The sequence below is a fragment of the Chlorocebus sabaeus genome, chromosome 14 (assembly GCF_047675955.1).
Source record: "Chlorocebus sabaeus isolate Y175 chromosome 14, mChlSab1.0.hap1, whole genome shotgun sequence".
NCBI classification, from domain to species: domain Eukaryota; kingdom Metazoa; phylum Chordata; class Mammalia; order Primates; family Cercopithecidae; genus Chlorocebus; species Chlorocebus sabaeus.
In genome coordinates, this window is record NC_132917.1 from 11,687,347 (window position 1) to 11,713,638 (window position 26,292).

Here is a 26,292-nt window from a genome sequence, read left to right on the forward strand (position 1 = left end):
GCTGTGGGCACTGGGCGGCGTCCCCACCTCGGGACAGGGGTGCAGGCACCAGACTGCCCTCCCTCTGAATCCTGAGGTCATGTTGTCCGCAGTGGTCATGGTCCACAGCCCAATAAGTGGCAACTGTGCAGCCCTTTCTTCCCCCAGGAGGGTCTCCCGTGATCCTGGGGACCCACCCCCAGTCCGCCTGCGATCTAGGGCAGGGCTGGCGCCTGGAGGGGAAGGGCAGGGAACAGGGAGGACAGCTTCCTTCCTCTTCAGTGTATTTTAGGGGGATACAGGGAGATGCAGCCGGCTGAGAAATAATGGTTTTGTCCCCTAAGCTAAGGCGTTTAAATGTCTCTTTCCTTGTCGTGGTGCTTTAATAAACATCTGTGCTGAGATGCAGCCGTCTGCAGCTCTGAGGGTGGCCGCGTGCCAGAGCATCACCGGATGGCGATGTGGGACCCTGGACTGGGACAGTCCTCAGCCCGTCTCTGCCGCTTTTCCTCCTTCCAGCGGAGACCCTTCCGGACTCGCAAAACATGCCAGCGACAACGGAGCCCGGTCAGCCAACCAGTCCCCGCAGTCTGTGGGCAGCTCAGGCGTGGACAGTGGCGTGGAGAGCACCTCGGACGGGCTGAGGGACCTCCCTTCCATCGCCATCTCCCTCTGCGGGGGCCTCAGCGACCACCGGGAGATCACGAAAGGTACCGCGGGCCTCGCGCGGGCGCCCTCTGGTGGCCGCTGGTCAGAAGGCCCAGAGGCTTAGGCTTCTCCAAGGAGTGCGTGTCAAGGCAGCTTTTCCCTTGGTTGTGGTTAATGACAGCACAAATGATAGCACCGAACTTGTAACCCCGATGTTTGTAGCTTGCAGTTAGCCGGCCTCAGAGTTCTGTGGGTCACACATGGCTCAGGCCATCACTGTGTGTCCCCTGTGTCCCAGGCGAGCACTGCAGGGACGGCCTCCAGAAGCCTGAAGGCTAGAGGGGGGTGTCAGTCTAATTAAAATAGAGGGCGTTGGCAGCAGGAGAGAAGTGGGCCAGCGCCTTGGAGCAGGGAGGTCTGAGTTGGTCAGAGGAGGGCTGGGAACTTTTCCCAGCTGGATTCAAAGGGTGTTAATAGGGTGGGCTTAGGTGATTCATTCATAGCACTGCCACATTCATAGCAATGCCCTCCCAGGGCCTCCTGACAGTTCCATGGCAGGGTGTGCCCAAGCCCCACAGCGGGGCGCCGTCAGCAGTTACCAGCTGATGGACGCAGGGACCAGACACAGTCACCCTGCACTCCTCCCGCCCCCTCCCTCACTACTTCCTCTTTTCCTCCCGCCCCCTCCCCCACTACTTCCTCTTTTCCATCCCCTCGTGGTGTTTCTAGCAGGGAAGGGGCCGAGGCTGTATACTTCTTCCCTCTACCTCTCAGGAGCCACCCGCATCTCCCCTTCCACCCAGGGCTGGCTGCCATCTGAGACTCCTGCCTCCGCCCTGGTCCCTTCAAGGCTTTGGGAATTTCTTCTTCCACAAAGACTGAGGCTTTTTCTTCTCACGCCTTTGCCAGCCATTCCTTTGAGAGCGGAAACAAGATTGTGTGCTGGGTCCCGCCAGCTCCGTTCATTCACTCAGTTTTCCTAGGGCCACGCCTTAATGCCCAGCCCCACTGTGTTTCTGAGGTCATGGGGGGCGAGCACACTCTCTGGACACTGGTGTGAGGAGACCAGTGTCCCATTGAGTCCCCTGGGTGTTCCCTCCCTGATACACATGAGCTGGGGGCGTGGGGTGGCAGCACTGACGAGGCTGGGCGCCGTTATCTGAGTGTTATCTCATGGGGCAGGATCTGCGAGTGTCCAGTCCTTACAGGTGAGGCCAGATTGTCACAGTCAGGAGACCCCAGGAGAGTCCCCGGAGGTCCTGATGAGGGCTCTGAGGGTACATGTCGAGGCCAGTCGGGCTGGCATCATGACCCAGGGACTCTTTTCCTGGACAGAGGAGATTCTTAGTGTCTGATGTCTGCTGGGTTTCAGTTTGGTTCGGGGTAAATACAAGCTCCCAGGGAAGGAGCAGGCGTGGCTCCAGGTCAGGGAGATGGTCAGAACCACAGTCAAGGCTCAAGGTACAGCCCAGCTGCCAGAGCCGGTCAAAGAACTGAGAGCGTCCAGGGCCGAGGTCTGGGCCTCCTGACCCTGCCACCTTCTCCTCTGCTCTGATCCGGGTGCGGCTGCCCCAGCGTGGTGAGAACAGTGCCTTTCCTGCTTCCGATTGTGGTGGAGGCGGCCCCATTTTCGGAAGGGCCCTGTGCTTCCTGTTCATGACCTTATCAGTCCCCATGACCACCCTAGGAAGCAGATGTGGTTATTTTCCCCATGCTAGAGGAGGGAGCTGGGGCCTGGGAGGTGAACCGCTTGCCCAGGGTCAGCCCAATAATCATGACTTCAGCCGAGGGAGCCTGGCCTCTGTGCCATGCGTAGCCATGACTCTACCTGTGCAGATGCACGTGCATGCTGTTTTCACCCCTACTCCCTGTGTGAACGTGTGTGCCCCAACTAAGGTACACGTCCCCCAGCATCCTCAGACTTGCCCTGGTCTCCTTGCATTGCTGCGCAGACACCGCCCTCCAGATAAAATGGCGCAGCCTTTACAAATACATTTTATAGGATTGTCCGCACAATTGGAATGCACAAAGTCTCAGAAAACACTTGTGAGTGAGCGAATGAAAGGTAGGCCTAATTTTGAGCTGATCTGTCTTTTTCTTTTTCCCTGATCCTCTATAATTGCTGTCACAGATGCATTCCTGGAGCAAGCTGTGTCGTATCAACAGTTTGTGGACAACCCCGCTATTATCGATGACCCCAATCTCGTGGTAAAGATTGGGAGTAAGTAAGTACCTCTCGAAAGTCACTTTGGCAGTAGCATGATACTGTTTCTGTTTCATGTTTTCAAATAGACCTAGACGTTAAGCCTTAGAAATATATAAAATCAAGACTTTGCTACATTGCTTTATTATACCTTCACTGTGGTCCGAGTTCCATGCCCATAGAACTGGCAATACAACTGATAGGTTCCGATAGCCCTCAGTCCTGTGAGTTTTAGTATTTATCTCTACTAGTTTTTCTTTTTTTTTTTGAGACGAGGTGTAGCTCTGTCTCCCAGGCTGTGTGCAGTTGTAGCTCACTGTAGCCTTGAACTTGTGAGCTTAAGAGATCCTCCCACTTTGGCCTCCCAAAGTGCTGGGATTTCAGGTGTGAGCCACTACATCCAGCTCGATGTTCTTATTGAATGTGAATAGTCACACTCTGCAGTACATGGGTATATAAGAGTAGCCTCCATCTCTGCCCTTTTGAAAAACTTCGTTATCGGCCCGTTGCAGTGGCTCACGCCTGTAATCCCAGTGCTTTGGGAGGCCGAGGCGGGCTTATCATGAGGTCAGGAGATCGAGACCATCCTGGCTAACACGGTGAAACCCCGTCTCTACTAAAAAAATACAAAAAATTAGCTGGGCATGGTGGCAGGCGCCTGTAATTCCAGCTACTTGGGAGGCTGAGGCAGGAGAATGGCCTGAACCCGGAAGGTGGAGCTTGTAGTGAGCCGAGATGAAGCCACTGCACTTCAGCCTGGGTGACAGAGCGAGACTCTGTCTCACAAAAAAAAAAAAAGAGAAAACTTCGTTATCTGAGGGCAAGGGATGTACAGTTATTTTTGCGGACTGTTAGCAAGCTTTTCTCCCTTAAGCCATGGATGTTTTACACCTAGTTGCCTTTTCCTTGACATGTGGCAAGAAATACCCCAAGCACATTGTGGTTTGGTGCAGCAGCTGTACTGTGGGATTTGGGCTGCTGGCATGTCCAACTGTCCGCCCTGCTGGCACGGCTGCTGCTGGGCCCTCACTAGCGGCTGGGGTGAGGTGGATGGGAGCCTCTGCCTGGGGGAGAGGAGGAGGCTAGCAAGAGTGTTGAGCTCTTTAAGGACCTCGCTGGGGTCCTGAGCTTTCCTTGACTACTTTATATGACATTGGAAAAGTTTTCAGTCTGAGCCTCGATTTTTTGACATCTGTTTCATTGTTTTGTGTTAGATACTATAATTGGACAACAGCAGCACCCCTCCTCCTGGCAATGCAGGCCTTCCAGAAACCTTTGCCAAAGGTGAGCTTTAACATGAGAAAGAAAAGGGGATGCTAGAAATGATGAATAGCTTAATCTGGGTGATTGGAATTTCACTTTTATTGTGGAAACCACAGAGTTAATTCCACTGTGCTGTTTTGAAGTTCATGAGCGTACAGGCCAGGAGTTTCAGATCTCTCTCTTGCACCTTGCACGTGGTTCCCCCTCCTCCTTATCGAGGCAAAACCTCCCAATCATGGACCAATGATTCCTTTCTCAACATCTGCCGTGCAAGGGGCACAGGTGGAGGCTGAGCAGATGGGTGCCAGGACCTCAGAGCCCAGTGAGGACAAAGGGAGATGAGTGTCACCCTGGAAGGGGTGGAGCAGGCATCGAGGTCAGGCACAGGTGTCCGTGCCAGTGTCAGGTGCTGCTCAGCCAGGAAGCCAGCCCCATGCCTGATTCTCTGAGGCTGGAGCCAGTACAGGGCCTGGGCAGCTCCCAGTCTCCAGGGAGAGTAGATAAGTGGCCGCAGGGAAGAGGTAGGAGGGCAGCCACACCACCTGCCAGCTTGCAGTGTTCTCTTCCTCCCCAAAACAATTCACTAGACAGTCAGCCGGGAATTGTTAGTTTTCAATGATAGATCTTCCTACTAGATGATATGTTTTTTGCTGCAGAGACTGCCTTAGACTTGTTTGTATCCTTTGTGTGCTTAGCAAACTTTTGTGTGCTTTAGGATGTTGCAGTCAGTCAGCCAGTTCTAACACTTGAGATTCTTGAAGGTCTAATCGGACTTTGTTGAGTCTAGGCTTGCTTCTTCCTGGGTTTGTGTATGTGTGTGTGTGCCTGTGCCTGTGTGTCAGTGTGTGTGCATGTGCGTGTGTGCATAGGTGCATGTGTGTGCATTTGCATGTGAGCATGTGCACACGTGTGTGTGGACATGTGTATGTGTGCATGCTTGTGTAGGTGTGTGTGTGTGCATGTGTGTATGTGCACGTGTGTACGTGTGTGTGTCTGTGTGTGTGCATGCGTTGTGTTTTGAGGACTGCAGTCTCATCTAGGATGGGGCTTTATCTGTGGGTACCTTTGTGGACTGGGCTGAGGGCATGTTCTCCAGAGTGGATTTTATTTTATCCCTGCCATGGTATCCATAGCCTGGGACACATTTTTATGTCACCGTTCTCAACATTTACAAATCCGTAAGAAAAAAGGCTATTGCAATAGCAATATAGCCAAAGGATTTATTTATTGACTGAAAAAGAAATCCACATGGGCTCCGAAACTTAAATTAGTTCTTATGATATGCATGCTAAATCTTTTTACAAGTCAGTAACTTTTGACTCTATATATGGCATTTCTCTAATATAGAAATTATTTTTAAATGTAGAATTTGCCCATCTTATCTTTTATGGCTGTTGGGTTTTGTATCACACTTAAAATGGCCCTGCTTCCCCATTTCCAAAACTTGTGAAGATAGGCCTTATATTTTCTTTTTGTGCTTTCTTGTATATGGGGTGTATTTTTACAAGTTTTGGAAATTTTGCAGGATTTTAAAATCTTTCATCCATCTAGATTTTATTTTGAGCTTAATGAGGGAGGTATTGGGAACCAAACCAGTTTTTTTTTCCTAGGAAGTTCTTGAATTGGTGAAGATGCTTTTTGTTTTAGGAAACAGAATGACTAAAAGTGGCTTAAGTAATGATCTCATATGACAAGGATCTTAGAGGTTGGCAGTTTCAGGCTTGATGAATTTGGGTTAGCTTCTTTGTGATTTTCTCAGCTTTTCCTTGATGGTCACAAGATGACTGCCCTACAGATCATCTTCTCATACCACCACATCTGAAACGGGAGGGTGGGGGCAGCTCGCTCTTATTTCATTGGCCAGAGTTGGTCGCATGATCACCTCTAAAGCAGTTCTTGGCAAAGCAACGAAATGACGGTGAATGGCTTCGACCATTGAGGTGCATCCTCTGGAGTTGAGCCAGCCTTCTCCACATGCATTGCAGCCTGATTCTTGAACAGAATTTCAGATCTGTCAGCAAGAAAGGGGAGGCAGGTGAGCTGCTCACAGGGTCTGACATGGCTACTGAATTATCCCAGGACGGTGTGTTAACTAACCCTATCCTCCACTCAGAGGCACTTACAACTTTACCTTCTGTTACATTTCTCTGTGAATTTAGATTTATTTCTGGACTTTTGTTTTCTGTTCCTGTGATATGTGTCCTTGTATACCAACACTGCATTCTTTTAGTATATTTAGGTATATTTTAATATTCAATAGTGCTTGTTCTACTTACTACTCTTCTACCTGAGAATTTTTTAGGCTATTTTTGTTTGTTTTTCAAATGAACATTAGAACAAGTTTGTGAAGGACTGAAAATACTCCTGTTTGTTTTTTTCCTTTCTGTGGCTTGCTTGCTTTTTTTTTTTTTAATTGTGGTTTTGTTACATTTATGAGTAGATTTAGGGGAAATAGGTCATTGACAGCTTTATGAATTGTCCTATTTATGAACTGGATGTGAGTGGTTTGTGTTTCACTGCAGTTGGGTTTTCTTTTGTGTCAGATAGAGATCTTTTAAGCTACATAGTAAATTACTTACCTGTCTGCTTCCCTGCACCCTGTTAGACTGAATCTTTCAGCTTAAGTCTTTCTTTTGTTACTAGCTGAGGTGTCAGCTACTTGAAAGTTCTGTAAATTGAGGAAGGGACATTACATGACTTTTACCTTGGTCCTAGAATTAACCTCAAGATAGATAGATATTTTGTTCTTTGGAAAAAACGTAGAAAATTATCAATTCATATTTAATCTCCCCATTAAACTCATTTGCCTAAAAGTATGAATTTTCTTTTTAATACTTGAGATTTTCAATCAAATGTACCTATTAATGTAAATGTTTAGATATTTACACTTCATAAATATCCTGTGCATTTTACCTTTTGTTGAAAACTGTTTTATCCTCTACCCCATATTAATCATTTCATATTTTATTTTATAATCATATTGAGAGTAATAATATCTTAACCAGTTAGCCACTTTAATTTGAAAAGTTCCAGTCTTACTAATCACTAATGATTTCTAATGCTTTCTTTTTCTGTTGTTGTTGTTGTGTTGTATTTTATTTGTTGTTTGTTTATTCCTTTAACATCTTCTTAAGTCTTCATGCTTAAGTTACCTTCATATAATTTTGGACGCCATTAGGTTTTGCTTCTCTAAAATTTTTAACCCACAAATAGTATGTTGTGTTTTCTCTGATTTTTTTTTTTTAAATCTTACTTTAATTTGCATGTATGTTTCTTTTGGTTTGAATGTGCTAAGTTGATCTTTTTTTGTTCCATTATTTATGTTACCATCCATTTAAAACAGGCCACTGTGGAATCTATCATGAGGGATAAAATGCCCAAAAAGGGAGGAAGATGGTGGTTTTCATGGAGGGGAAGAAACACCACGATCAAGGAGGTAAGCCCAGAAGACAAAGCAGTGCTCACACTTAGCAAGTTTTGATTTTGTGTAGTGAGATTGGTTTTCATGTAGTTACATCAGAGAAATGAACATAGGCCCTAGTGCTGAGTTTTCATGAGCCAGCTCTGCCATGAAGTAGGGCTAGGGCTTGCGGAACATGGGGAAGGTAGAGAGGAAGGTCAGGAGCCAGCAGCATAGGCATCACCCCCTGGCTCTGTAACCGTTAGGAGACTGTGGTCAAGTCACTCCCTCATGGTAAGATTTCGTCATCTATAAAAGAAGGGAATTCAGTTTCTTAAGAAATTAAATATCTTCCTTCTGCTTGTGGAGACAATTTTTTTTTCTTTTTCTTTTTCTCCCCTCCCCTCCCCTCCCCTCCCATCCCCTCCCCTCCTCTCCCCTCCTTTCTTTTTTTGAAATGGGCTTGCTCAATCACCCAGGCTGGAGTGCAGTGGTGCAATCTCAGCTCACTGCAACCTCTGCCTCCCGGGCTCAAACAATCCTCCCATCTCAGCCTCTAGAATAGCTGGGATTACAGGCGTGCACCACCACGCATGGCTAAGTTTTGCATTTTTAGCGGAGTTGGGTTTCACCATGTTTCCCAGGCTGGTCTCAAACTCCTGGGCTCAAGCGATCTGCCTGCCTAGGCCTCTGAAAGTGTTGGCATTACAGGCGTGAGCCACCACGCCCTGCCTGTGAGGACAATTTTAATGAGGTGTATATACTTACAGCAGTTGACTAATTCTCTGAGTCCTTTCACTGAAATGACATGTCTGAAGGTCCATGGCTTTGGCCTTACTTACGAGTGCCTATGATTTCTTTCAGATCTTCGTTGCCTTCTCCTCCTATTTCTTGAAGCACTTGCTTCGCTTGGCTCCCAGGCACCTATGTCCACCTGGGCCTCCTCCTCCCAGCAGGCTGCTCCTGCTCTGGCTTAGTCACCTCTAGGAGGGTACTCAAAGCTCATGTTAGGCCACCTTTTCTCCTTTTACTTCTTACTTTTCCATTCTGCCCATGCAATGACTCCCTTTTTGTCTCCAAACCGGACATTCTTTTCTACTCCACATCCATTTATCAAGTAGCCAACTAAGCAGACATTGTCCTGCGGATGCCTCAAGGTATTTCAAACTTAACACTTCCAGAGTTGAACTCACGGGATTCTTGCGAGTTCTTCCATCATTAGGGCCATAGTCAGAAAATGGCACCACTGTCCATCCGTGGGTGAGATTCATGCTTTTAGCCTCACTCCCACACCAGGTCCTATCAGTTTTCTATCTTAAATACTTACCTGACATGTCCATGTGTCTCCAGCTCCACTCCCATGAATCTGCACTGCCGTCATCTCTCCCAGAGGTGCTTCCAGATGGTCTCTTTGCACCCATCCTCACCCTTGCTTCTTCATTCTCTGTACTGCGGATACATTGGTCTCTTTAGGGGACTGCTGCCATTTATGTTGCTTCTTGCTTGAAGCCTTACTGTGGTGCCCCAGGGTTCTTATAATGAAGGCTGGTGTCCTTACCACGGCCTACAGTGCTTGTGTGTTCTGGCTCCTGCCTGCCTCTTGAATCTCATCTTTGCTGTTTTCCTCTGCTCTCTGTGCATTAGCTTCAATGGCTGGAGGTACCTTCTACCCTGGGGGCTTTGTACGTGCTGTTTTCATTACGTAATATTCTGGGGACCCCTCTCCCCTGCTTCGCTTAGCTAACTAGCAGATCCAGTAGCCCTTTCTCTGCACATGAGTCTGGTCTGCTGTCCTCTGCCTGTGAACTTTTTCTCCATAAATTTTGTCATAGTTGATAATTATGTAATTACTAGTGTGACTATGTGATGAACCTTTCCTTTCTGTCTAGACCCAAAACTCCATGAGGCAGAGACCATGTATGGCTCTGCTTGCTTTGGTGTTCTTGGTCCCCATATTGGACCCAGAGTAGGGGTTCAGCAAATATTTGTTGAGGGCGTGCTGATTACTCTTGGAAAGTAGTATGAAGAAGCCACAGGAACAACAGTCAAATTGGTTATTTTAATCATAAACTGCCATGAACTCTATGTATGCCATTAGTTGAAAGGGAAAACGTTTGCTGGAAGAGTTTTATCAAGATATAGTTGTTCTTTGACGTTTTCTGTTAGCATATCTGAGGTCTTCTTATCAGTTTTACTGATCTCCAAGGGCTACAGACAAATGAGTGCAAATATATATGCTTTATACTAGAGGCCGTAAAGCATGAGGGGCCTCTCTGGTTTTCTTACTAGAGAGCAGAATGTTCTAGAATTTAAGGTGGAAGTATATTTCAGTGACTTCTTTGTAGAATATCCAGATTCTCACCAGTTTGAATTAAGTGGAGTGCTGCTATAAAGTAAGGAACAATTATGAAATTAAATGTTTCTTTAAAAATCTAAAACATACTTATTTCAGTTAGATACATATTTGGGAAATAGCCTAAGAAGAAATTGCTAATAGTGGTGGCTAAGTCACATGATATCAATGATTTGTGTGCCTATTAAAAAACCTAAAGGATATTTGAAATTAGTTCATGCTAATCGTATGTTAATACAGTCACCCTATTATGTTGTTTGTATTGTTCATTTTCTTTATTAAAGGACCATAGTAGAAATTGTTAACCTGTCCCCTGATGAAACGAGCACAGATAAAGAGATTTAGTCATTTACCCCCAGTCCCTTGGCATTTCTCTCTGGTCTCTTCTGTCCATAGGGCCATTGCCTATCTCCGTCCTCCCTCGCCTGCTGCGTGCCTAGCTTTGTGTTTCAGACACAGAGTCTCCTTTAGTCCTCATAGCAGCGTTAGGAGATGGAGAATATCACCCCTGTTTCACAGATGAGGAAGCGAAGTTCTGAACAGTTAAATGACTTGCCCAAAGTTTGTAAGCAAGAGAGGCAAGACTGGGCCCAGGTGTTCTCTTAGAAATCCAAGGTTCTTTCCAGTACACCAACAGAGGATTTTCTATTAAGAGTATGTGATCTTGGAAAAGAAGAAAATGCTTTCACATCTTCCCCAGGCAAAATATGGTATGAAAATATTTTCAAGCATTTCTATCAGCAATTTCAAGAAAATATTTTGAAAGGCCCCCAGAATCCAAGCAGCCCTTGACCAAGCATTTGCATAAGCTACAGTGATGATGGAGTTTGGTTTGGTGCCACAAACACTCACGGATAACAGACTCATTTCTGTCAAAAATATTTCTGGGTTTAATCGTATACTTCTTAGCAAAGGAGCGATCAGGACCCACTGAAACAAACATAGCCAGAGCCTCCTGGGGCGATCGCTAGGGTGGGCGTCCCTGGGGAAGGGTCTACCTTCAGGGATCCTGCATTAAGCAAGCCCATGGGAAGACACCAGCTGCCTGCAAGCCCCTTCTCTGTGGTACTTCTGTGACTCTTTCTTTTCTCCTTCTCTAGGAGAGTAAGCCGGAGCAGTGCTTGGCTGGCAACGGACATAGCACCGGAGAGCAACCACCGCAGCTCAGTATGGCCACCAGGTGCGGTAGGAGGCTTCTTGGGATGTTGTAGCGTCCAAGTTCATGGCACATGCCGCCTGGATGCAGCTAGGGTTCACCTCACGGTTCCAACTCTGGCTCAGTGATTCACTTGGTGACCTGGAGCAATTTATTTAACTTGGTTTTCCCATGAGCAAAATGGATACAGTTGCTCCCTTAGATAGCTAATTTGCAAAATAAATGTGAGCCTTAAGTGAGATAATATAACTAGAGCATTTCTCATGGTCCTGGCGTGTGATTGTCCTTTATACAAAGATGATGATGATGATGACAATAATGACAATAGTAACAGCGAGAATAATGTCAGTGATGACAGTAATAAATAATAGCCCTAACGATAACATGGAAATAAGTTTCACTTCTGAAGGAACTTGCCTTTCTCTGCAATTTAAATACTGACCAGGACTTATGTTGATACTTTTGACATGGATTCATATTCACTTGGCGTAGGAGAGGTTAGATTTTGATGATACTGATCAGTATTTGTGGTTTGTCTTCAGGTTAATCTCTTTGTATGGGGTTGGAGGTGACTCTGAGGACAGTCCAATTATACACTAATTATGATGCAGGTATCATATACTGACACTGGATGATTTGCTCTGTACCATCTTTTACTTATTGCTTCATGTTTACAGTATTTCCGTGCTTAAGAAATCCAGGATTCCATTTCTTATTTAGCAGACAGAAAGTGCTAACAGATTAATTGGGGCCAGATCCACATCTTACTCGTTGTTGTATCTTGGAGGCCACTGCCCCGCAGAGTAGGCTTTCCAAAGTGTTGCTCAACCATCACTGAACCACTGAGGCTCTCTCCATGTGTTGTCGATTTATGGGAGAGGCAGGCGTGGATTTCCATCCCTCTGAATCCTGGCCATGGCTCTGCGTCTTAAACAATTTTACATCTAGGATTCTTTACTACAAACAGAAACCCGGGTGGGAGGCAGGTAGGAAACGATCTGATTTTTATATTGGTCTCTGTGGAGAAGAACAGGGTGGAGACGAGTCTGTGGGGCCTGGCAGGGGTGAGTTTGAAGGTGCCTGTGAATGGCCTGGCTCGCTATCGGCTGGGATGCTCTTGAAGGGAAATGTTTCCGTTTCCCCTGGTGGTGGCCCAGGTGCCTCCTCGCTGACCCACCCCTGGTCTGTGCTTTGCAGGCACAAGAAAGAATGGGAAGGCACCAGGGCCGTGACATTTCCCAGCTGGGAATTCTGAGTTTGGCTGTGAGTGCGCTTGGAAGGGAAAAGGCAGGTGTGTTGAGGATGGAGCCCAGGCCAAGAACGTGCCACCCTCTGAGCGATCCATCAAGCAGCCAGCATGGAACCCAGACATTTTAAAAATAAGTGGTTGTTTACTCCGCAAGCTGTAGCGGAAGCAGCCGACTTTAGAGTCAGGCGGGTCTGGTTTGGAATCCCAGCTGTGCTCCTTGGTCACCATTGGACCTCGGGCAAGCTCCCTGACACATCTGAGCAAAGATGCCAGTGCCACCGTCAGTGCCCAGACAGGCTGGGATGGAGCCGACCTGGAGGCTGCGTGGGAGGCACGCTACCCCGAAAGAGGCACACAAAGAAAGATGCAAAACTGGGTGCTCTCAGCAACTTAAACCAACTTAAATAGCTACACTAGAAATGCCCCATTTTCCTGGAATTCATTTTAATAACCTTCTCTGTCTTGGCAATAATTTCTAAACACAAGAGGTAGTACAGAGCAGGATGTAGAGCAGGGACCTTGTCCAACAGCCTTCAATGTGATCTTTGGCAAAGTAATCCACCTCTCAGCGTCTCCATCTGTGAAATGGGGTTAAGAGTAACACCGATGCAGTAGACCCCATCTCACTGGGTCTTCATGAGAAAATGATCCAGAGTGCAGAAACCGATTGGGGAGGGTGGCTCTGTGGTCACCTGGAGGACACGCGTTCAGTCCCAAACCGTACAGTTTCAAGTATTTTAAAATAGACTCTGTGGGCTAAATGCAAGATGTCTGCCAAGTCCTTCCTGCCCTCTGGCAGTGCCCAAGGCTGTGGAAGCTCACCTCTTGCATTAGCATGGCCTGGATGTGAGACATGGAGTCAAAGGAGATCATTTAGGAACTTTAAAATGTATTGACTGTCCTATTGGATTTCACACTTGCATGGGGATTGTAGCTCCTTCGTTTTGGCTAATTTGTCCCATTGGAAACAGGTGTATTTACCCAGTGCCTGTACCCCCATTGTATCTAGGAAGTAACTCACTTGCTTTTGATTTTACTGGCTCATAGGCAGAGGGGACCTGTCTCAGATGAGACTTTGAACTGTAGGCTTTGAGTTAATGCTGAAATGAGTTAAGACTTTGGGGGACTGGGCCGGGCATGGTGGCTCACGCCTATAATTCCAGCACTTTGGAAGGCCGAGGTGGGCAGATCACCTGAGGTCAGAAGTTCGAGACCAGCCTGGCCAACATGGTGAAACCCCGTCTCTTCTAAAAATACAAAAATCAGCCGGGCGTGGTGGCATGCGCCCGTAATTTCAGCTACTCGGGGGATACTGAGACAGGAGAATTGCTTGAACCCAGGAGGCAGAGGTCACTGCAGTGAGCCAAGATCGTGCCACTGCACTCCAGCCTGGGTGACAGAGGAAGACTCCATCTGAAGGAAAAAAAAAAGAAGACTTTGGGGGGCCTGTTGGGAAGGCATGGTTGGTTTTGAAATGTGAAAAGACGAGATTTGGGAGGGTCCGGGGGCAGAATGATATGCTTCGGTTCTGTTTCCCCACCCAAATGTCACTTCGAATTGTAATCCCCATAATCCCCACGTGTCAGGGGTGGGATTGGATGGAGGGAATTGGATTGGGGGGCCGTTTCCCCCATGCTGCTGTTCTCCTGATAATAATTGAGTCTCATGCGATCTGATGGTTTTACAAGCATCTGGCATTTCCCCTGCTTGCACTCACTCCGTCCTGCTGCCCTGTGAAGAAGGTGCCTGCTATTCCTTTGCCTTCCGTCATGATTGTAAGTTTCCTGAGGCCTCCCCAGCCATGTGGAACTATGATTCAATTAATACTTCTTTCCTTTATACATTACCCAGTCTTGGGTATTTCTTCATAGCAGTGTGAGAACAGACTAATATAGCCAGTCTTAGACCTAGGGGAAGATGGGCCTGAGGGTCAGAGTTAGGTTTACAAGGGAAGGAAGAGGACAGCCACTGGGAGGGGCCCATACACAGTGGGCACAGTGGCATCGCTGGTGCCAGCACTGCTCTTACTCTTACTCCTTCTAGCCATAGCAGGCAGGACCCCAGGAGAGTGGGGAGAGCAGCGAGACACTTCTGCAGCTCTTCCCAAGTTGGAACCTCAGCTCTTGCAGTTTACTTGGGGTGTCACGGATTTTCTCACTGTCCGATACAATCATATTCAAATGTGGGCAAAAAATGCTTTTCCCAGTCAAATAGAAACAGCTGGACCATTTGCCATTCTGAGTTAGTCACGCTATGGTTCCTCATCAAACCTGAAAAATTAAGAATTGGTTCTTGTGAAAAAGAACTCAGATTTTGAAAAGAATATAAAGTTCTCTTGAAAAATGTAAACGTTTTAATTTGTACTGGCATCTCAGACTTTGAGTCTCCTTATTAGAGTCATGCAGTTGACTAAAAAAAAAAAAAAGGTGTCAGAATGTTTTCCTAATTGACAGACTTGATTGACGTAACAGTCCCCGAAGTCCCATAATTGAGCAAACAGCTTGTCACCATACAAATAATTAAAATACCGTTTGAAAAACGTACGCTGACAAGTGCTAACTTAGATGTTGTTCACAGCTACTCTTCTGTGCACACATTTTCAAATGACATGAGCCCTTTTGTTTTGTTTTGTTGCTTCTTGCAGATACTGTAAAGCAAGCAACATTTAATGAGCCATTGTAAGGGGTGGGTAGGGGCCTCCGAAAAGGAGGCATTTTATTCTGTGCAGGGTGGCGTGATCTGGGACGTGGCAGCCGCAAATGACCATGTACTTGCCCTAAGCCGAAACCACCAACAGCCAACTGCACATCTCGCATTTTAGTCTTTGTATCTGTGTTTTCCTTTCTGTGTTCCTTCAAACATGGCATGCCGCACAAATTTAGTGGGTTTTTTTTTTTTTTTTTTTAAAGCAGCAGATGGAAATCACAGCCATTCTGCCTTGCCTCCTCATCCCGCCGGCAGAGGTACACATCAATCTGTTGTCACCAAGAGCTTTGCTTCACATTTGGATCTCATTTCACTCCAAACTGTTTGGTTGGAACATAAACATTTTCCCATTCAATGAGGGGCCTGTGGCCTCTTTCTTCTTCTGCTTGACAAGGAAATCTGCACCGCCCCCCGTCCCTAGCAGCATTTCAGGCTGTACTGGCTCCAGGACCACATTTACACCATCTGAAAACCTCCAGGTTGTTGGTTCAGAAGAACCAGCCTGGTTCATAGGGTCCGTAGGTGTCAGAACTGGAAGGGACTTTGGTCGGACCAGGTCATTTTACAGAGGAACCCACTGAGGCCCAGGGAGGAATGTTTTAGCATGCAGCCTTTGCTGGGGCTTATGTCTGGGTCTCCCAGTCCAGGTCTCTGCAGCCTGTTACCTGCCTGCATCCTGAAGTTTTGAGTGGATGTGGTTCAGTTGTTCCTCTGCATTTTAAGACAAGAAATCAAGGCTAAAAGATGAAGAAGTGATTTCTCCAAGGTAATACAGCCTGAAGTTACCCAAGGGCTGGAAATCTGTGTTTTTCAGAGTCTAACTGCTGTGCTCTCTCCACACTACCTAGAATCAGAATCAGCCCCCAGTGTCATGGCATTGTTCCATCCACGTGTAGCTTAGCTCCGCCACAGACCAACCACAGTTCTAGCCGATGCTCTGTTCTCCTTCAACTCAGCCTCCTGTTGCCATGGCATATTCCCCAGGACTCTGTCCCGGTGATCTCTAAATCTTTGTCTTCGGACCAGGTCTCTGTGTTGTGATTTAGACACAAGCCCTATGTGAGTAGGAATAGGTTATTTGCTGTGCCATTGATGTGTGGCATGGTATGCTTGAGTGTTGGTTGAACGAGCTCTGGGCCAGTAGCCCGAAGCCCACAGACCTCCCTTTCCTGGGGCCCAGGGAGCAGGTGCTTAGACAGGGCCCGCTCATTCTAGGACTGGAAGGAGCCAGGTCTCCACACAAGTGCGTTAGAAACAACACAGAAGTGAGGGTGCTGTGGAACACCATCCTCCTTCACGTCTCCCCAGTATTGGGCAGTACTGGGTTGTAGGGATCTCTTTTTTTTCTTTTTTGAGACGGGGTCTTACTCTGTCACCCAGGCTGGAGTGCAGTGGCGCATTCTTGGCTAACTGCAACCTCTGCCTCCCGGGTTCAAGTGATTCTCTTGCCTCAGCCTCCCAAGTAGCTGGGACTACAAGCATGCGCCACCATGCCCAGCTAATTTTTAAATTTTTTGTAGAGATGGGCTTTGCCGTGTTGGTGAGGCTGGGAATCACTTCTCAAATGAACACTTATGGGGTCCAAAAGCTGTAGGTTGCATAGGAGATCTTAAGGGAGGCAAGGGCGGGGGAAACAGGAGGCAGTAGGATGAGAGGAAGTTAGCACTGAGAGGAGAGAGTTTATTGACATAAAAAGATAAGACACACACTGGTACATCTTCTCTTGCGAAATTCAGATCCTTTGCCCACTTTTAAATGGGGTTATTGGTTTCTCTGCTGTTGAGTTGTTTGAGTTCCTTGTATGTTCAGGGTATCAGCCCCTTGTTGAATGAGGAGTTTGCACGTGTCTTCCCCATTTAATGGGTTGTCTCTTTGCTCTGTTTCCTTTGCTGGGCCGTAGCTGTTGAATGTGATATAGTCCCATTTGCTCAACATCACTAATCAGGAAAATGCAAATCAAAACCACAGTAAGACAGCATCTCACCCCAGTTAGCGTGGCTACTATCAAAAACACAAAAAATAACAAATGCTCCGAAGGATGTGGAGAGAAGGGAACTCTTAAACACTGTTGGTGGGAATGTGAATTAGTACAGCTATTATGGAAAAACAGTAGGATTTCTTAGAAAACTAAAAATAGGTCTACCATACAATCCAGCAATTCCGCTACTGAGTATTTATCCAAAGGAAGGGAAATCAGGACGTCAAAGGGATGCCTGCACCCCCATGTTTATCACAGCACTATTCACAGGAGTTGAAATATGGAACCAAGCTAAGTGTCCATCAGTGGATAAATGGATGAAGAAAATGTGATACATATACACAATGGAGTACTATTCAGACATAAAAAAGAAGAAATCCTGTCATTTGTGGCAACATAGGTGGAATTGGAGGTCATCGTGTTAAGTGAAATAAACCAGGCACAGAAAAACAAATATCACGTGTTCTTACGCATATGTGGGAGCTGAAAATGTTGATCTCATGGAGGTAGACGGTAGAATGGTGGTTACCAGACCTGGGAAGGGTAGAGGGGAGAGGCGCATGAAGAGAGGGTGGTTAATGGGTACAAACGTACAGTTAGATGAAAAGAATAAGTTCTGACGTTTGATGGCACAGAATGATTATAGTTAACAGTAATTATAAATTTCAAAATAGCTAGAAGAGAAGATTTGGAATGTTTTCAACACAAAGAAATGATAACAGTTTGGGGTGATGGATATGCTGATTACCCTGGTTTGATCAGGGTATGCATGATATTTTGATAAATGCAAATGTATGCATTTATCAGAGTATTACATGCACCCCATAAATACGTACGATTAATATGTCAATAGAAAAATAAAAAATTAAAAAACAGTTTAAAAAAAAAATGAGCTGGAGCTCTGTGTATACGCTAACCTTGCCGAGAGGAAGGTGCTGAGCCAGAAACTTTGTAGGAAGGCAAAGTACTGGAGGGCTTGGGATGTGCTGCTTTCTGGGCCACTCAGCCTTTTTCATTTAGTCTAAGGCATTTACTAAGCACTTCATATAGCATTGAGGCATTTTCAAAGATAGTGGTCCCGGAAGGCAGAGCTACTACTACTGGGTTGAGGATTATGTCATAGCAGGATTTTCACTGAGTGAACAGCTAATTACAGATATACTTTATCTGAACTATTTAAAGAAAATGAACCTGATTCCCACCCTGCACCTCCCAGCTTCCCACTGAACAAAAATGTCTAGAGGAGTTAGGGACACTGAGCTGTATATTCTGAGCAGGGAAGTAAGGCATATTCCTTGCTCATGGGATGACCCTCTGGGGGATCCTGCAGGGCAGAATTGGTGATTCTTCCTTGCTTTCACTGGCACCTGTCCATAAGTCCTAGAAAGGCCCTAATTCCTTGGAGTTGTATATTTGGCAAACTTTATACAGGGAACTGACGGATGAGTTTGGACTTGTAGAAACTTGGACTCCAAGTGCTTGGCCTGCAGTCACAGATAGGAAGAGAAGAGAGACAGAGAAGACAGTTAGCATCTTCCTAGGCCAAGAGGGAGTTTAACCCTGCTTGTCATGAATAGGAACCTGTTGGCTTAAAATAGTGATGGTAGCTCATCAATAGGCAAGTGAATGAGGAGAGGCAGCCCCCACATGTCTAATGCAAGAGATGCATGAATGGGGATGTAGTGAGAGTTCATTGATAAATTTAGCATCTTGTGGTAAATGATCACCCAAGAGACGGGACTCAGGAGAGACTGGATTGACTTAGTCATTGATTAAAGGCTAATGCATTTTTCGTGGCTACCCAGATGCATTTTCTAATTGGTGATGACATCACTGTGTGTTCCAGAGTAAAGCATGAATCATCCTCCAGTGATGAGGAGCGCGCAGCTGCCAAACCATCAAACTCAGGCCACCTCCCTCTTCTGCCTAACGTCAGCTACAAGAAGACTCTCCGGCTGACTTCCGAGCAGCTTGTGAGTCTTCCATGCTTGCCGTGGCTGTGTTGTAAGCACATGAGGTTTCTGCAGACTCCTAAGGCTGTGTACGATGGTTGGGATGTGCCCCTTACTTGTCACCTTTCATCCCAGCGGGCCTGCAATCCCTCAACTGGGTACCTACTGTTTCCACCCCGACTCCAGCACTATCCAGGCTGGGTCCCCAATATGACCTTCCCTTTTGTCTTCTCCTTTTGCTGGCCTTCCTTAGGAGGAAGGCAGCCTGGCAGAGCTAATTCATCCTGAGGTGTCAGTCACAGACAGACTTGAAAATCACTCAAGGGTGTTTTTGCTTCAAGAGAAATGTTTGTTAACTCAAATGTATCTCTTCAGTTGGTGGAACTCAAGCAGTTCTGATAGAATTTAGAGAATTTCAGGTAACCAGGGGCATCACCTGGTCATGGTGTCCTTTTATTTTTCCATGTGTGAGACCAGTTTTAATTAAAAGCCCTTTCTTGGATCCCATTGGTCATGGCCAGTGGGCGCCTATCCTTGCTTTTTTTGTGAATCAAGTCTTTTGCATTTCCCCTGAGTTAGTGGGGCGCCTGGTTCAGGCATGAGGGTGTTTACTAGGAAACGATAAGGAACAGGCCCAGACACCCACTCAGGCCACGTGTGGGACCCTGCAGCCTGAGAGTCTCTGTGTGACTCACGGCTCCCACTGGTGACACTGGGGACACCTGCGGTCAGGCAGCCTGGGGGTCTGAATGGCCAGCTGGCATGCACCAGCAGTCCTGGCACAGAGACTCAAAACTGCTCAAAAGTCACTTTGCATTTTGAATTTGGTGTGATTTCTTTGGGTCTAGACTATATTCTTCTGGATATGAGGCATGACTGATAACCGAGACTTCTCTTTTTCCAATTTGTGTCAATATAATAATAATTTAAAAACATGGTTATTTAGGGAAATGTATTTTCACACTTGGCTTAAATTTGTCTCCCTGAATCATGACCTTCCTATTTAGTCACGGAGTGGTAAGTGTATCCTATTCCAAAATTGTGATTTATTATGCTGGATAGCCCCGTCATTGAATCCTGGCTAATGACTCTAATCTGAAAATACTGGATCAAATTAGCACTGTCCTGGGAAGTAAAACAACTCTGTAGCAAGTAGGCACATTGCATTACAAGGGGGCCTGAGAGATCTGAGGTTTCGTTTTGCCTGTCCAACCCCAGAAAGAACCAGAACAAGGAAGGGTGGGGGAAAGAAAGAATTATACAAGGGCCCAGGGCAGCCACTTGTTTTTAAAGCCAGATGCTGCTTCTCATGGAACAGAATCCAAATGCCCATCCATCAGGGCCTTTCACTCAAGCAGACAAATATTAATGGTTCATGTTCTTCAGAAAAGCTTGAAGTTGAAGAATGGCCCCAACGACGTGGTTTTCAGTGTCACCACGCAGTACCAAGGCACCTGCCGCTGTGAGGGCACCATCTATCTGTGGAATTGGGATGATAAAGTCATCATTTCTGATATTGACGGGACGATCACCAGGTAGGTCCTGCTGACTTGGGGGCCATGGTAGATTTCTTTGCTTCACCGTGTGGTCTCTGGGCCTGGTGTTGGCATCTCCGCTCCCCTCATGGGACTTGCATGGTTCGAATTCTGGTGCAGTTGGAGCTGCTTAGTTTCAGCTCCTTGGTGTCAGTCATTGTGTTTAGGGCTGGGTTGTTTCCCTCTAGGGGATCATCTCTCTGACTTGGTTGCTTCTGTGGGGGCTTCTCAAGAGCGTCTTTTCGCAATGCCTTTTCCTTTGATTCAGCAAGCCAGGCACCTCGATGCATGATCAGACTGGAGGCATCCTTCCGTGGGTTACCATGTCCCTCCGTCAGCATCGACTTTGATGACTTGAGCCTTGGGCTTTCTATCCAGAAAGAAAGTTGTGGGTCTTGTGTGTGTGTGTGTGTGTTTTAATGAGGCATGAATGGTGCAATGAATCTGAATGGGAGTTTTACTTTATTTTTTTCTTTTTCCTCTTCATTTAGATCAGATACTCTTGGCCACATTTTGCCCACCCTTGGGAAGGATTGGACCCACCAGGGCATTGCTAAGCTGTACCATAAAGTGAGCCAGTGAGTACACAGTGCCTGTTTCCCGCCTCCCGCGAACGCTGGTTGTGTGCACCACACTCTGCATGTGGAATCTTTCCTGCCCCAGCACGGGGTGACTTGTAGAGAGGGCTGCACCTCACCCAGGGAGGGGCAGTGGGGGTCAGGGGTGGCAGTGGAGAGTCCAGAGTGAAAGTGAATCCCAGCAACTCTAAATTTGAATTCAATACCAAGAAACAAGGAGTGAAGTATAGGGGAATCGATTACTAGAACACAGATGGTGGCAGCGTTAGGGGTGAGATTGAGGTTTAGTTCATCCCGCGGGATGGCAGAGGTCAGATGAGGAAACAGGAGCTTATATGTTATATATGCCAAGTGATTTTCTGTAGGCTAAAAAGTTGCAGATTCCAGGCAAGTTTTGTCGGCATTACAGGCCCTGCGAGCCAACCAGCAGGGTACGTAGTGTCCCCCTGGTCTGTGGAGTGCTGCAGCAAGCGGCCCAGAACAGAACAGTGCCCACCGTGGGGCCCTCAGCCCCAGACATCAGGTGGGAGAGGGGTTCTCCGGCTGCTGTTCTGTGCTGTGCTGGGCACATGGGTTACTTCACTTAAATCTTACAGCGATTCTGAAAAGCACATGATATCATTTCTGTGTTTAGACGAGTGAGATTAATGAGGAGAACTAACGTGATTTATCCAAATTCCCATTGCTCTCGTCTGGCTCCAGGCTTCAGAGCCCTGCAGGGATTCTCCACGTCCCCACGAAACGCCCCCATTCTAGCTTGCCGGGCCCAAGCCTCTCTCCCGCTCAGTCATGCCTTCTCCAGCCTTTTGTGGCCTCAAGTCTCCCATGCGAGCGAAATCTCCCCCTCCACAGCATTCTGTTCTCCAGCCAGTTAGAGCTGGAAGGTGCCTCTGCCTGAATCAGGACAGCGCTGACTCTCCGTGGGTGAGGAGGGTGAGCGAGTTACATTCACATGTAGTGAGTGTCAAGATGGAAATCCCAGGCCTGTGGTTCCCAACCTTGTTGGCTCATCTCTAGCCCACATTGGTGATGGTAGGGAATGGGCCACCATCCAGAGCTGTTTCTAGAACTCTGTGAACACAGATGAATGAACTGTATTTCCCTGCCCTGCATCCATTCATCCGTCCAGCATTCCTTGAGGGCCTGTTAGTGCCTTATCCTGGGGCAGGTGCCTGGGATTGCTATGAACGAGGTAAGTCTCTGACCTGGGACTTTATGATCCGGTAGAAAAATGGTGGCTTGGAGAGAGAACCTTATATCCTGGTGGGATTAAAAGCTTCAGATTTTGTCGGGCACATGCCTGTAGTCCCAGCTACTTGGGAGGCTGAGGTGGGAGGATTGCTTGAACCCAGGAGTTCAAATCCAGCCTGGGCAACATAGTGAGACCCCCCATCTCTCTAAAAAAATAAATATATACATTTAAAAAGCTTCAGATGTCATCTTAGATGCCCAGGCTCATTGGTTTGACTTTACTTTTCTAGATTTCATCTTTAAAAATTATTCATACAAAAGTTATACATACTTCTTAAGACATAAATATATTAATGAAAGAGGCCAAGATTATAGAAACTTTAAAGTGCAGAGGTTGTATCACCCTCCTCCCTGCCTTGCTCCAAGCTATTCCCTTCCTTAAAAGTAGAACTACTATGAACAGTTCGGTTCTATCTTGCTGAACTTAAAAAATTTGGGCTGGGCACGGTGGCTCACACCTGTAATCCCAGCACTTTGGGAGGCCGAGGCGGGTGGATCACGAGGTCAGGAGATTGAGACCATCCTGGCTATCATGGTGAAACCCCGTCTCTACTAAAAATACAAAAAATTAGCCGGGCGTGGTGGCGGGTGCCTGTAGTCCCAGCTACTCAGGAGGCTGAGGCAGGAGAATGGCGTGAACCCGGGAGGCAGAGCTTGCAGTGAGCCGAGATCGCGCCACTGCACTCCAGCCTGGGTGACAGAGTGAGACTCCATCTCAAAAAAAAAAAAAAAAAAAAAAAAAAATTAACATTCCCACACATATACACTCACATTATTTAATTATTCATCATATCTTTTTGTTTCATTTGATGTAATATTTACCTTACTCTTTTGGCTGCTGGGCAGAACCCTGTCGTCTGGATATACCATACTTTCTTAAACTCGCCGTCTATTGATGAACGTGTAGGTAATTGCCACTTTTTCCCCTCTTGCCAACAGCGATGCAGTAAGCGTTCACATACAATGCTTATGATATATAATGCATGTATAAATAAATAAAGAAGGCACATACACTTAGGGAAGTCCTGCTGTAAAGTAGATTCCCAGGAGTAGAATTGCTGGGTCAAAGGATGAGCACATTTAAAGATTTGATCAATATTGCCAAATTGCCCTCTAAAAAGGTTATCCCAGTCTGTGCGCCTGTAGACGGCGTATGTGCAGAGCCCCTCCCTGCAGCCTCACCATGGGCTGACCTTTCATTTAGAAGGATTAATCTACTCATGAGCTGCCTTGACTTGTGTGACACTGAAAATTGCATCTATTTTTAGTTGAAGGAAAGAAACCCTCATGGGTCAGGATATTGAGTAGTGCACAGCCTGATTCATTTGGTTTTTGGAACATAAATCTATTTCCATCCTTACCGTAACATTAAACAAGCACTGTTGCTTTTTAATTTTTTTTTTTTTTGGGTCTTGATTTGTTTCTTGGATTTTCTCAGAAGAGAGATCTTCTTGAAAAATAAAGCTGTGTGACTTACTGAAGAACCCCTGACCATTCTTTGACTGGTTGGTTTAGAATGAGTGAAACCTGTTTGTCTGGACCCGCAGATACTGCTGTACACTTCCTGTGCTATCACTTCGGTTGAAAGGCCGGAGCATGATGTCACGTGGAGACCCAACAGTTACCTGCTCATTGAGTTGGATGTGTGTGTTGTCCGGGGCACCCAGTCAGGCCTGTGTGATTCGCAGGATGGCCAGGGCTTCCGAAAACCCATCTTCAGGGCAGCTTTGCCACGACCTTCAGGGTTCCCTGCTCAGCATCGTAGGAGGAGGTGCCAGCTCCTTGGTGTGGCATTTGAAACCTGGCACTTTCAGGTCCCAGCCTTTTGCCAAGCCCTTATTTTCAGCTGCTGTTTATCAGCCCTTCCTGCTCTAATCCAGAGACTCTGTTCCTCCTCTGCACTCTGTCCCCATCTTCCTGCCTTTGCTCTGTGGTGGCCTCAGCTTGACATGGCTTCCCCTCTGATTTTTGCCTCTCAATGTTTTTGCAGCCTTTAATGCCTGGCTCAGATGCCACAGTCCTGAGGCCACAATCGGTGACCCTAGTCAGCTCTGGCCTCTTCCCCGTCCCTGGACTTGCTGGATTCTATCTGGATACTGGAGGGCTTGGGCCTGGCTTGTTGGCCTTGGTCCCCATCATGGAGGACAGGCTGGACACGATGGCAGCCCCCGCAGCCGACCACTGATGAAAGTCATTCCCATCCTGGCAGCCTCTCTCAACCCTCCTCACATGATGGCCTTAGCAGCCACCGCTGGGAGACCCGTCAGGCTAAGAATTGACCAAGGCTTGTGGCCCGCTGTTCTAATGACTGCCATCATTCTTTTGAATCTGTATTGTGATTTCTAGAGAAACAGAGAAATGGTTCTCATGCTGGGTACCAGGAAAAAGATGCCACTTACATGAGGGTTCGTGAACTTTTTCCTGACATTGCTTCCCTTGAATTTGGGTACAACTTACATTTTATGCACTGTCGTATTTGTCTAATGAAAAAACCAGTCTTCAGCCGGGGACAGTGACTCACACGAATAGTCCCAGCACTTTGGGAGTCCGAGGCACGTGGATCACTTGAGGTCAGGAGTTTGAGACCAGCCTGGCCAACATGCTGAAACCCCATCTCTACTAAAAGTACAAAAGTTAGCTGGATGTGTTGGTGGGTGCCTGTAATCCCAGCTACTTGGGAGGCTGAGGCAGGAGAATTGCTTGAACCCTGGAGGTGGAGGTTGCAGTGAGCTGAGATCGCACCATTGTACTCCAGCCTGGGCAACAGAGCAAGACACCGTCTAAAAAAAAAAAGAGAGAGAAAGCCAGTCTTGCAGTTAACCACTTGCCTGAAACAACAGCAAATAAGGACAATTTTGTTTTCTGCTGAAGTTAATTACTTGTTTGGATCTAGTCAGCCCATGAGAAATGATCTGTAAGGCTAATTCACCTTGTTCATAGAGAGGGTATAAAGCTGGCTTGAGTACTGATGAAACAGAACAAATACAAATGGAAGATATAGGAACCCCTTTCAGATTCAGGAGTACTCAAAAGTAGAAGGAAAGTCAAGAAGGACTGTTGCCTAAAAGATCTAAATCGTTGAGCTAATGGGTCCTTTGGGGCCTAAATTTGGGCAATAATTGTTTGAATTTTTGACCTTATTTCATACATGCTTTTATATTCATGTAACCAGAAGCCAGTGTTTTTGTGACTTAGGGAAAAGAACACTTACCGTGTTTCTCCAGATTCGTTAGCTCTGCTGGGGCCTAGGTGTGTGGTGTCCAAGCCAGTGGACTGAAAATGAGAGGCATCCGTAGCAGACTTGTTAGGGTCTTTTTTTTTTTTTTTTTGAAATGGAGTTTCACTCTTGTCACCCAGGCTGGAGTGCAATGGCATGATCTCGGCTTACTGCAACCTCCGCCTCCCAGGTTCAGGCGATTCTCCTGCCTCAGCCTCCCAAGTAGCGGGGATTATAGGCACATGCCACCATGCCCGGCTAATTTTGTATTTTTAGTAGAGACAGAGTTTCACCATGTTGGCCAGGCTGGTTTCCAATGCCTGACCTTAGGTGATCTGCCCACCTCAGCCTCCCAAAGTGCGGGGATTACAGGCGTGAACCACTGCGCCCGGCCTAGATCTTTTTTATTCTCCTGCCTGCAGCAGTTCTTTCTTTCACGTCAGCACTTCTTTGTTTATTGCAGTCATTGCTCTCTGCCAGTAAGAGATATGATGATGCGGTAAATGGAAGGTCTGACTGGGAGTCGGGCCGGGATCCCAGAAGCGGCAACCATTAGCTCACACTGGGCCCTGGGACCGAGTACCTACTCTGAGCTTTGGTTTCCTCTTCTGTAAAATGAGATTAGGCTAGATAACCCCTGAGGTCACTGCTAACCTGGGAATGCTCTGCTCCTGGCTGTGTGGATTGCACGAGGGTGTGTTTTGCTTTTCTAAGCCAAACCTCAGCCCAAACTCAGAGGGATCCGCTGGACTCTGGTTGCACCAGGAGCTGTCCTAAGTGCCGTCGGGGGTGCTGAGCAGTCTCTCCCTTTAAGAAGCTTGTGG

General features: G+C 46.9%; 1 protein-coding gene across 6 annotated transcripts in view; it reads left to right on the forward strand.

Moving 5' to 3' along the window:
• The window catches only part of LPIN1 (lipin 1), an 80,302-nt gene that overhangs the window by 36,912 nt on the left and 17,098 nt on the right, over nt 1-26,292 (forward strand). For all 6 annotated transcript variants that reach the window (XM_038006586.2, XM_038006584.2, XM_073022792.1 and 3 more), the window contains 8 exons: nt 499-689; nt 2,759-2,852; nt 4,045-4,114; nt 7,437-7,529; nt 10,947-11,026; nt 18,782-18,908; nt 20,274-20,422; nt 20,914-21,000. In XM_038006586.2, coding sequence (XP_037862514.2) covers nt 499-689; nt 2,759-2,852; nt 4,045-4,114; nt 7,437-7,529; nt 10,947-11,026; nt 18,782-18,908; nt 20,274-20,422; nt 20,914-21,000 — 891 coding nt within the window. The remainder of the gene's footprint in view (nt 1-498; nt 690-2,758; nt 2,853-4,044; nt 4,115-7,436; nt 7,530-10,946; nt 11,027-18,781; nt 18,909-20,273; nt 20,423-20,913; nt 21,001-26,292) is intronic.